The sequence below is a fragment of the Mizuhopecten yessoensis genome, unplaced genomic scaffold, assembly GCF_002113885.1.
Source record: "Mizuhopecten yessoensis strain PY_sf001 unplaced genomic scaffold, ASM211388v2 scaffold4583, whole genome shotgun sequence".
Lineage (NCBI taxonomy): Eukaryota > Metazoa > Mollusca > Bivalvia > Pectinida > Pectinidae > Mizuhopecten > Mizuhopecten yessoensis.
Genome location: NW_018405619.1, coordinates 229,711 through 242,370, shown reverse-complemented (window position 1 = coordinate 242,370; position 12,660 = coordinate 229,711). Strand labels below are relative to the sequence as shown.

The 12,660-nt window shown below is 36.1% G+C and overlaps 1 protein-coding gene across 9 annotated transcripts in view; it reads right to left on the bottom strand.

Moving 5' to 3' along the window:
* Nucleotides 1–12,660, bottom strand: part of LOC110449338 (dystonin-like) — a 146,460-nt gene that overhangs the window by 8,934 nt on the left and 124,866 nt on the right. For 5 of the 9 annotated variants that reach the window (XM_021496120.1, XM_021496125.1, XM_021496126.1 and 2 more), the window contains 13 exons: nucleotides 10,031–10,190; nucleotides 9,181–9,342; nucleotides 8,434–8,559; nucleotides 8,139–8,282; nucleotides 6,265–6,453; nucleotides 6,018–6,115; nucleotides 5,658–5,790; nucleotides 5,146–5,308; nucleotides 4,672–4,784; nucleotides 4,321–4,458; nucleotides 4,043–4,160; nucleotides 2,551–2,691; nucleotides 874–990 (listed from right to left, as the gene is read on the bottom strand). In XM_021496120.1, the coding sequence (XP_021351795.1) occupies nucleotides 874–990; nucleotides 2,551–2,691; nucleotides 4,043–4,160; nucleotides 4,321–4,458; nucleotides 4,672–4,784; nucleotides 5,146–5,308; nucleotides 5,658–5,790; nucleotides 6,018–6,115; nucleotides 6,265–6,453; nucleotides 8,139–8,282; nucleotides 8,434–8,559; nucleotides 9,181–9,342; nucleotides 10,031–10,190 (1,802 nt within the window). Of the gene's footprint in view, nucleotides 1–873; nucleotides 991–2,466; nucleotides 2,500–2,550; nucleotides 2,692–2,902; nucleotides 3,238–4,042; nucleotides 4,161–4,320; nucleotides 4,459–4,671; nucleotides 4,785–5,145; nucleotides 5,309–5,657; nucleotides 5,791–6,017; nucleotides 6,116–6,264; nucleotides 6,454–8,138; nucleotides 8,283–8,433; nucleotides 8,560–9,180; nucleotides 9,343–10,030; nucleotides 10,191–12,660 lie in introns of those variants that run through there. The other 4 variants (XM_021496127.1, XM_021496129.1, XM_021496128.1 and 1 more) reach the window with 4 other exon arrangements.

Below are 12,660 nucleotides of genomic sequence, written 5' to 3'. Positions count from 1 at the left end.
ACATTAGGATATAATATGAAAAGCTGATACGGGGAATTAAAATAGATTATAGTCGACATTATGGACTATAATGTATATACAGTATTTAATATTAAATTGGAGTGTGCTTGCTAACTAGCGAATTAGCCATTCCACCAAGGTTATAGCGTACTAATAAATATCTGTATGGAAAACTTTACCATCTAGCAATGTATTGATGATGTCTTGACACAAATAATACAATTTACTAAGAAATCCACATATTCTTTGTTTTTTTCACCTTTCATGTGTATTTTTAAGCTTTTACCTGTCCGAAAGCATGTGGTCTGAATTTAATGATGACGAAAGCCTGACCCCGAATGTTGTTCTACGTTGAATCTTGTTATGTTTTATTACTATCAAGACACCGTACTTTTGTAAACTTGTGGCGTTGATATATATTGGTTTGATGCCACTACGCCAGTATCCCTACTATTAAGAATCGCATGTGAAATATCACTAGGCACTCATGAACTCATTCACCCCTGCAGACACATTTGAACTCTTCCAGTTTAAAGGTTGGAATAGTTCATTATGAAATTGCAGGGCTAAATGAATTCATGCCCTAAACTTGTTTTAATTATATTGATGATATGATAATGTTTGGTACATTTACTATTCGACTGTTAAATTCTCGTTTGAAATATTGTTTAAAATTATCGTAAACGCAGCTGCGCTTTTTAACTTTATTCGAATGGAACGAAATATTTCGCTTCTTTTGTAGAAATAATGATCGTTGAGATCTATAAAGGATTGTCGCGTCTTATTCAAACTTCCTATATCAGGGTCAGACTTTCAGATCGCCATTCCAAGTGCGAAGACGTTTTACGTAATTGGACCTGATCATCCACATACCAAAGTCTGCATTTTTGTGAATCCTGTTGACTGAGAGTGAACCACCTGCCCCAGAAAGATTGACCATTGAGGAAGTCACCCTACTTCGGCGCAATGAACGGTCCCCAGAACTTCCGGCTAGAAGAGAGCAATGTCATACTGTACCGTAGCAATTCATCTACGATACAAACGTTTGTAGGGCGTGTATTTCTCTGTAATCTGGTTGAAACAGAAGCTTCGTTGTCTTTCCACAGAGGGTAAGTTGAAACAGTTGAATTGATTTATTAGTGTACAGGGGGTAGCCATTCACCATTAATAATGCAGCATAATGATTGCTGAAGGCGTGCTCATGGGACCAGATAACAAATAAAAGAAGTACTACATCATGGCTTACGTTTTATGATACCATATCACTCCCAGCCTGTCTACTGATGTAAAACATTAAACGCACGAAATTCACGTGCAGCCTCATCAAATACCATATATCTCCGTGTCACTATTTTAAGCTCAAGATACTACGAAAACGTTAAAATTTATGATTTTAGTCCATCACATAAAAGAAGTTCTTTAACGAAAGCAATGTTTTACCCTGACACCAGAAATGCTGAGGCTGTGCCAGAAGATGTAGTACCTTTCGTTACTGAGGTTACGCACGTCGCCTTTTGATATTTTGTTGTTATTCGTTAGTAGATGTGAGGTACCATGCTTTAGGTAATCATTGTTTGGCTTCAACACTGTTAGTCAGTAAGGGCTGTTGATCTTTTGTTGTGCAATGAGTGCCTGTGTGCGTGTTAACCCCCAGTGATGACACGTATGGGATGTATAATTAGAATTGTCACATGTTAGGCGTCAGTGAAACATATACAAAACAATTTACAATGAAACCGCCCTTATACTGACACTATGTAACCCCATATCCCCCGAAAAAAACCGTACGAAAGGAAATAAATTCAAATATGAATTGGACCAGTTGGGCGAGATTCTATTGGTATTGGTATTGTCATATCCTTGTCAATTAAAAACGTGTCACATCAATGTTGGGATAATATTCAGTATTTCAGTATCATATTAAATAGCAAATAATCAAATTAGGTAGCAGTCAATTAATTTATGATAATGTATATAAATGAATAAATATAACTTAGTGAATACATAAATGATATGGTAGCGATTCAACCTACTGAGAGCAAGATGAACTATTAGCGTTTTAACATTAGCGAAAAAATGTAATTCGAAGCTAATTAACGTTACATATTAGCTATGTAATATTTATAGATAAAACTACATGATAGTTTTAAATTATTAATTTTAGCAATTACGTATCAGGTTCACAAAAGTATTCTACATAATGATAAAATCATGAATGTTTTGCAATGGAAGTCATGATTTTTTTAAATATTTCGAGTGGAAAAAAACGTGATTTACTAATTTAGATTTATATCACCTTCTATATAAACAGTTTTGAACATGGTGAAATTGCAGAATTCTATAACATTTCTACTAACATATTTCTATCGATTGAAATGTGCACTCTTTATATGCATATCGCAATACTTCTGTGAACTGATATTTGAGCAATATGGTACATATATGATGTAATGAAGAAAACTTTACTGGTGCGAGGGCGCTGTACAGTCCAACGGACGTCTATGGGAACAAAGAAAATCACGTGTGACTACCTATATCTAAGTGTTATACCTGAGGAGACGGACGAAGCATATCCTGTATCGTTAAGTTTGGATTTATAGCCAAACGTGCCACTACCCTTTCGGGTCCGGAAACTGGTCTGTCCGTCTGGTGAGAGGGTATCCCTGAGGTCAAAATTAGATCGTCCTTTTGCTGCAGATACAGAAGTTAGTACATCCATCACCTTGGTTACAAGTGACCATTTCTGGTCGTATCACAATCACCTTTTGGACAATCTTTTGAGACCAACCTCATCATATATATTTATAGCGGAGGTAACCAGTTGTGTTTTGTCAATTGAACATTGACATGGTCGCATGTCTTCTAGTATATAAAATATATTTCAAGATTATAATCATCGCGGTTTTTTTTTTTGCCAATTCGGTGTTCATCGGTTTAGTCTCAAAAGATTGTAGTAGACCTGCAATAAAGACATCAATACATTTCGTCATTCCACCATTACCTGAAATAGGATCGAAATGAAAACAAGATGCATTTCAGTTAGTCCTCACCACCTGTTCTCAATATTAACTTGTTAAACATTCACTATTAAAAGAAAATGCAAATCATATTCATCATTCACATCATTGATAAAAAAACAACAAACATCTAACCGACACCGATCGATTCGGAAAAAAGAACTCTCCATATATTGGAGGTACTTACAGGTCGTGGTTGAGGGATATATAAGTCTTTCTCCTGTTGGTTGACACATCAAATTAGTCAAACAGTTAGAGCAATAGTCTTATTTTTTAAATGTTATAAGTCAGACAAACACCAACCAATGATGGATCTTTTTTGAACGCAGAACCAATACCAAATAATTACAAAAAAACATTTGATTAAGTATGTTGAAAATACAACCAAACACGTATACCAAACATCTAGCTTTAGTATGTTAACAACAAAAGAAACCGCTGACGTAGGACATATAACAACATTGTCATTAACAATAGTTTAGTAGAAAGCGAGTTTAAACGACAAAGTGATCCTGATAATATAAGCTAGCAAATATGTATATATATATTACACATATGTTAGGAATACAATTCAAAGCCTTGTGCTCAGTGTTAGATTGATGTGTCCGAATACTGTAATTAATAAAGCAAGCTCGTGGCCTGATAGAACCTGGGATATAGACACACAAATATTTCATTTGTTAAGTTTTAAAAAACAAGACACTCATTATATGTCCTATAAAAATCGTAAATATCATTTAAAAGGGAGACAATCTTGCGACGAAAACAAACTTGTTCCAAATCTACTAAACAAATGTTACAAAGAATTATAACATGCACCTAATATGTAACCTATGTACAGGTCTTGTTCTTAATAACGAGTATTACTTTTTAAGAATTTGAAGAAAACACATTTTTTCAATAATATAAGTTATGCAAATGTAGTTTCTTCGATACATTAATTATAATGTAAAATCAAATAGATTTGTATATGATAAAAAAATATCCACAATCTAAGGCTATGCATACGGAGCATTATCACGTACCTCGACAAGGGTCATTTGTTTCCAAGAACTCATCTAGTGTAACCCAGCCTCCGCCTACTCGGACCATCACAGTACTGTTAAGGAACCGCACAAGTCGGATGTTCTGTTTCTCGCCGAACTATTTTAATGAAAAAATAAGGGAACATTTATTTTCATATTCTTGTTTTTAATTGATATCTTTTTTACAACATAACGCATATAATATACAACGTATTATTGTTAATGTTTCTTTTTTTCCTGTTACAAATAATATGTAGTCAGTATAACGTTGAACCTACCCTGTATTTTCCCTCTGAAAGCCTCTCCGCCCTGAACGAATTCCTACACTGACAACCAGATATCTCTTTCTCAACGTTATCATGAATCAACTCGGCGTCCGTCATCTGGCGGTTACTACTGTTCAGACGGGTCTTTTGCTGCAATACAAGAGTAAAGGTTTTGAGATAAATGTATATAACGTGTATATAACGTTTTCTGGAAAATTATATTTTGAATTATATCATTTCTATTGCGACAATTCCAGTTCCATTATTGTTCCGGTTTTCAGGTATTTTTCATGTCAACTTTAGGTTCGATTTTTTTCAGTTCAAATTCATAAAAAAAAAGTTTGCCTCTGTAGACTGACTTACATGTCTTGTTGGTTTTAATGCCTCGATGAAGTCCTTGTATTCTATTACATCTCTGCCATCTCGATCAAATATATCAAATACAGCGTGGAGCTCTGTTCGATTTGTGGGGAAACCTGCAACACATGACATTATTGCCATTACTCTCCTGACAGCACCAGTATGTTAAATTCAATATCTAAAGTTCTAAATGGTTTTACAGCAACCGTTGCCCTTACGATTTAGATATGTCTCGGAACGCTGATGGATTTTTATTCCTGTGTAATTTAGAACCAATAATGAGTTATAAACAGACGAAATGGTCATATGGTGCAGTAACAAATATATTTTGGCTTTCTGCGCCAACCTACAGGGTTTTGACATTATTTCATTATTTCACAATCAAACATTTGTGTTAGTTTTTCGCCAATAAAGCTGTATGAAATACAGTACTCCGCTGTAATGTAACATAGTTATAGGTTGAATATTCTCACTCACGTGTTATAAGCATCCCGTTAACAAAGTCGTCCCTGAGTAATAATCCATCTCCTCGTTTATCCTGTCGTCTGAAGAAGTCGGTAACCCGCATCTTTTTGGCCTTAATCCAATTCAGATACTTAGCCTTCCACACACCAAAGTCAAACGTTTTAAAGCTCTCCAACTGCAAATCAGTTTAATAAAACGCTTAAAATTTCACAAAATCATATAAAAAGAAAGAACCAAAGCAACAAAAGAACCAAAAAATAACAACAAGGAAAACTAATCGTTGACATATTTGTAGCACGGTGCTAGCAAATTTGATTGAATGTTTCAACAGAGTATATACATGTATATCAGGCATTTCTGTATAGATGTTTATACTGTTTTTTTCACTTTTTCTTGTACTTGTTGATCGACATTAGGTGATTTAATTAGAAGTTGTCCCTACATACTGATATTGCTACTTTTTCTTACGTCGTTATATGGACCAGTGACTGTTTCATAAGAAAAGAGAAAATCACGTGACTTACCTCTAGTAACGTGTCAAGCGCATCCTGTAAATTCTTCTTTCGATCAACAGACATTCGCCACACAATCCTCCATTTGTTCTGTAGAGTTATCACCCGTGGATTGAATATGTCGTTTTCATTTAACTTCATATTGCTGAAAAAAGATCAGAACAGATATTAAATAGGTAGGTTTTCTCTATTAAAATGCAGTAGAGGTTTTTGAGAGAGTTATGTGACAAAAAGTGGATTTTAACCTAGTCTTATCAATTCTGTGTTTGATTTGCGACATTTTCTACTTTCATCCATCACATTGCAAACCGAATATTCTTCAAACAGTATTACATATATTTATTTAAATGAATGTACCAATAATTGTCTTACCTGCCGTGAATACGTCCGGGCGATTTAGGTTCCGAATTTATAATTTTGGTTAATCGCTCTACGTCATTATTTTTACTGGTAATTTCGTCGTGGAATTCCTGTAAAAGAATAGTTAAACATATACAAAACAAAGAAATTCACACATCTTTTAACAAGTTCATTTACATTATATATATAATAACAAAATAAATTACAGTAAAATGATGACGTACCATAGACAAATTGATAATTCGAAGATAACACTTACCACGTGATCCTTATAGAGATCCTCCACGACCTTGAGGTCATCTGGAATTGGGTCACGCTCCTTGGTGGACAGGAGGACCTGCGCGTCCGTTAGCCAGGCCAACAGATCTTCGACCAAAGCGGCGTTACCTTGGATGCTGCGCAGTGCTTCCTGTAACCTTTGACCCCTGTTCTTTGCTCGTTGTAATAACTAAAAATAAAAGAGTAGTTATGTTAGCTAGGAAAGTTTGACGTTCATAGTAAGGTGGAAAGTTTTATACAGCTTTAATCCATTTAAAAAGCTTTTGAAGCGATATATTCAATAGATTCCAGACAAAAAGAAAACGATTTTCACAAACGTAAGCTTATAGTAACGCTTCAGTGGTTCAATGTATTTTGAAAACAGTTGTTGTGGTATCGAAATGATCTACATATTTTATTACGGCACGTGGGAGTTGGACGTACATAATCAATATAATTGAGAACAAAACAGAAAAAAATATCTGATTAATAATTTGAGTTATAAGTATTGAACTGTGAAAGTTTAATCAATTACTGCCCGACTTTCGTTTACTGAAGTGTACAGTTTTACGCGTTCAATGTTTTAATGTATTCGAACGTATGCAATATACACACTACTCTGAAGATGCTTTATCGGAATTCGTCAATCCTTTTGTGAAAACTTTTAATTTTAGAACAGGGGAAACTTGCTTAAACTACACATTATGGGTAAGTATGCCTTGCTATATTCTGACCAATTCCAATGAAGTTATCGACAGAGAAGTTATATATTTACAAAAGGTGAAATGATAGTTAAATTGAATATACATGTATATATATATATATATGAACCCTGACACAGCTGTAACTCCTGTGAGTCACATTGACCTTAATCATTGATTTTATATATATACATTATACAACTTAAAACCTATCGACTTTTACTATGAATGCTGTGTTGGTTTACGATTTCAAACAAATGTAGATTTATAAGTCACTATTAACGATATCTTATGGTTTACCTAAAAGCTAAAATACCGCCACCTTCACAGAAAATGAAATGTGATAAATGAAAGCACTTGGACTGGAAATGGGCCGTCATAAAAGGCAGAGATCAAACTAGTTTCGGAGGTTTCTGCTGAATAATTAGCAATAAACAAAGACTTCATATTTGGTTTCTATGTTCTCCAGTGTAACACATGTTGTAACATCTTTTAAACGAAATGTTTGAATCTACTTTGATTTATGTAAAATGATCACAAGCTAGAGACAGAAAAGGCATTGGTAGACATTTCAATCTGCTCGTGACAACTTGTCAGCTTCGGTTCCAACCTGTTCCTAAAGTTTTTTCTACCACGTTTAATCTGTTGAAACGAATGATCCGAATAAACGAAATAGGCATAAGTTTCCTTTTGATCGTCTACATTACAGTGCTTTTTGGAATGTGACTCATCTTCGACTCATCTTCACGTTTTGTTCGTGCGCTTTCGTGCAAATCGTTTTTTCTTTGGAAGACATGAAATATCACATCGTGGTCATAATTCGATTGATTAAGATCAATTGGAAACAAAAAAATGTTACATGATTTACCAAATGCATGCATGGTCACATTTCTCAGTATCTGATGTAATAATAGTTGCACAAGCGTCATCCAGCCAGCGTATGCTTATACACTGAACATTGAAAAGTCACACATCTGTAAACGCAACAGCATTGGGATTTCACACGATGGTAAACATCATTCGGTGAGATGTCAACATACCGCTTCGCTACGCTGACCCATGTTTAGGTTAACGTTAATGCTAGGATGTGTTTCCAGCTACGTTCATGTACTACAGGAGACATTACTACTTAACGTCTTAACGTTGAGTATAATAAATTGTTGAAATAGCTTACCTGGTCCCATCTTGTCTGTGTAATGGTGAGGTAATATTTCACAAATCGTATGGCGTTTGGATGACAGTTTTGTAAAATTTCTTCTGCTAAAAGTTTGATTTTATCTACACAATCCTGGTGATTCCTGAGATCTTCTTGGAATTTCTGTAAAACAAAAAATAGGGTAAAATGAGAAAAGTATTCGACTTATAGCAATATTGTGTAAGCTAACTAGAACATAATTTGGAAATATTAAAGTAATATACAGCACACATTTTACCATTATTATTTTATGAAGGGTCGGTATCACTCTTACCTCATGTTTTTCGATAAGCTGAATTATAGCCACCTCGTCGTCAGGGAGCGCTCTGTATTTCAGCTCAGCTTCTGCCTGGGGTAAGAACTCGCGCATCACCTGGACGACATCTTGGAATTCCTCCGCCTAGTGAATGAAAATAATGAAAATATCAAGTTTTAGGGACTTTTGGCCTCATATTAAAGCCTAGCCGTTAGGGGGATTATACATGTGTTCCAAGATCTGATGTTCAATCTAATATATGTGAGTGCTTAATGTATTACCAGTTGGGGAATTGCATGATAATGATACCTAAAGGTTGGTGGGAGATTATCATAGTATCAAAACCCAGAGTTGAAGAAATGAGAAAATAATTATGGAGTCTTTCAGTCTGTTTGAGGGATTATATGAAAGTGCCTAAAGGCAAGAAGTTGGAGAATCATATTGTTAACCTACCAGTTGGAGGGAGTCCCGAAGTTTGTTTTCACGGATTATACTGTTAACCTACCAGTTGGAGGGAGTCCCGAAGTTTGTTTTCACGGATTATATTGTTAACCTACCAGTTGGACGGAGTCCCGAAGTTTGTTTTCACGGATTATATCGTTAACATACCAGTTGGAGGGAGTCCCGAAGTTTGTTTTCACGGATTATACTGTTAACCTACCAGTTGGAGGGAGTCCCGAAGTTTGTTTTCACGGAATATATTGTTAACCTACCAGTTGGAGGGAGTCCCAAAGTTTGTTTTCACGGATTATATTGTTAACCTACCAGTTGGAGGGAGTCCCGAAGTTTGTTTTCACGGTGGTCGCTGAGTCGGTTGACTCGATCCCAGGTGGTCTCCAACTCCTCTAGATGCGACGCTGATACATTTCCGGCAGCTTTCATTGCTGCCACGGTCTGTTCCCGGGCCCCCAGCTCCTGTTGCATACCCTGTGGGAAACATGACAGCTCGTTTTATTACCAAATATGGCTAACATTACTAAAGATGCCAAAAAACACCTGCTGCTTGAAAAGTACAAAGTTAAGCAAAATAAAACCAATATATATATATATATTGCAGTTATGACATCATAGTAATTTTCCCTATCAGTGTAACTTTCAACTAAATTATATATATATATTTTTCTGGATTTGTCGTGTCCATATTAATGATGATCCACTTAGTCAATAATTCCTAGTTTGTGTACGGTATATAATGCGGTTACAGTGTGTATAATACACAAACGTACATGAGGTCATTTATCTAGAGTCCGTACAATGGGGCAGTGTAGGTCATCAGAGTTATAGACTGACCAGTCAGCGAATAACAGTAAAATTAATTTGTTGTAGAATTGTGACATTACTATGTCTATCAAAGGCCAATTACACGGTCAATTGTCTATGCCTGCGGCACCGGCTTGAGTTCTGTCTAGAGTGACCTAACACCTCACCTTGACTGGACAGTGGTGTTTGTCTGGTTTCAATGGGATAAGCTGCAGCCTATCTTACAGTACGACTGTCCATAAAACAGACACCAAGAAGAGTTCTTACTAATAAAATGGCTTGTTAAATATAAATAAACTAACTACCCCACCCCCTCCACCAAACAAATGGCGCCACTTCCTGTTCCGGTCTGTACCTTGTGCTGCTCAATGAGCATGTGTATGGTATCCAGGTCGCCGAGGACGGGCTGATCCTCTGCTAGGGTTGCCTCTGCCTTGCCAAGCCATTCCAGCAGTGACGTCAGAGCGTCCGTCACCCGCCCCGACGTTAGTAGCGCCTCGTCCAGCTTGTTCTGGCTGAAATGACACAAACGATGGTACTCAATATTGAACAATGATGGAAATGAAATAGAAATAGAAAAATAGGTCTCGTGATAGAAACGGAAGTAACGCAATGACGAAATCGGAAGAAGTCATTACAAATCAATGGTGGAAGTAATGTTGATAATTTTGAATGTTCTTTCATCAATTTATATATACTTCTATTTAATGATAATTATTTTCCGAAACTAAAAAACCCACCTAAGATAACCTGTGAGTATAAATGTATTGGTTTCAACAAGGATAAACAAAGTATTCTCTTTCTTTGTCCATTCTTTATTCCTATCTACACTGGTTTGTTAGGAAATGTACGAATGTAAATCAAAAGTAGGAACTATGACCCTGGTCGTTGAAATCCTGGGAAAATACATATGGCAATATTGTGATAGAGTGAACTCGGGACAAGTTGGGCGTGAATCGCAACCACAATACAAAGTAAACAGTTTTTTGTTATGGACTTTTGGGCATACTGTCAAGACCTCTGTAGTATTACAAGACCTCTGTAGTATTAAGCTTAATGACAAAATAAAGTATTTATCTTTCAAATTCAAAGCCTGTTGGTATATCAGTCATTTAGTGTGTTGGGGATTAATACAGGGCAACACATATATTGGAGCAAAGATTAATATGTTAAGATATTGGGTATTAAGCTGACAATACTTGATATATTAAAGTATCACCTTACTGACTTAGTGTTGTATCGTTAGTTCACGACACTATAGTCATCTTACTGCTCAGCATTATTGCGTGCTGGTAACTACATGTATACGTACGTTTATGTACAATAATATTTTTTGCAATGCTGACGTAGTTATGAATGTAAATGTTGAAAGTGTGCATTTACTCCTCCTTTCATACTCTAGCCACTAAATCGTTTAACATGCAACGTTTCTTTTGTGTGTATACAATATTAATCTTATGCTAATAGTAGACCTGTAAGATATACGACGAAATAATTTATTTTCTATACGATTTTTTTGTATTTGCATTAATTTCCCAAATGGGTAATATGTTTTGATACCGGGTTATCTCTTCCACCAACGTACCCTCTCATACTCGCCCCCAAATAACTCCTTCTACGTCAAACCCCAAACCGCCTTCTACGTTGTCAATTAAGTACCCCTCCTACTTCCTCCCCATAGTACTCTCTCAAACTTCACCAGACAAGTACAGTCATACGACGCGCACCTGTTGATGAGTGTTCGTTATTAGGTCAGTGCAGACTACAGTTTGATTTCGATGACCTGGCGGTCTACGTAACGTAAACAACAGGTCAGAACACACGGCGATACCCAGCTTCACTTACACGATAACACGGAATGTGTGTCATTAGACGTGACGTAGAGCTTTAACAAGTGGTTGTCAACTGTTTAGGGAGTTTATCCGTCAATCACTTAAGTAAATATCACAACGGGTCCAACGCTACTTAAGTCAGGTATGGAGGTGATGTTACAGGGGACAAAGACCCTCACTTGTCCAGGTCTGTTCTAAAACTTATAGCGAAATTCCTCCCGATATCAATCTGGACTGTCTGTGGTAGTAATATATGATATAGATAAACATGCTTATATGTTCTAATATTACATACTTAATCGCAATAACATTGAACATGAGATTTAAATAACACACTCAATGCCAGTAACTTCTCTAGCGGTAGTACAGTTCAACAATGCTTGAATTCCAAAACTACTGCAGACCAATGCAAAACCATTCATTAAATAAGAATTCGCATCATATGTAAGAAGTATTAATTCAAATTAAAACAATAAAGGTCTTCGTCACTGATCATATAACCCTTCCTATAATACCCCCCCACAAACTGACAGATCACAAAAAAAAACGTACTGAGAGAGGTTCAAATGCTTTGTTAATGCAAGTGTCACAATATCGGCGTCAATAATGGCTTACACCGTAACCTCGTAGCCCCCTGTTCATTACTAATTATATCCCCACTGTGTGCGTTCCGGGGAACAATTTACTCCGTCAGCTTCGACAATTAAACTTTTTGGATTCAGATTTCACATGGAGACACGGCGACAAAAGCGAATGAGAATGCCGAACTAGTAGAATACAAAATTAGTTTTTTAATTGGTTGTTTCCCTCCCGTGTTGCAAAACATTTGGAGGTCAACGTTTTAGGAGTCTGGGTAAGTGATCACTATTGAGATCACGTGACATACATACTTCATGTATTTAGCCAGCTATATAAACACAGGTAAGATGATATTATCGGAGAGAAAGCTTAAATGCCTATAAAGGTGTGATTGGAAGAGATTATAGCCAATGGCGAGCTTAATCTGTAAATATGGGTTTCATGGACACAATAAAAGTTAGCACTATATGGAAAAATATGGGTGTTGGTGTCCTCTCTCTGTCGACTCTGAATTTCGATTTTGCCCCTAAAACTGACATCGTAATACATTATGTACTTGTTTTGTTACAAACAA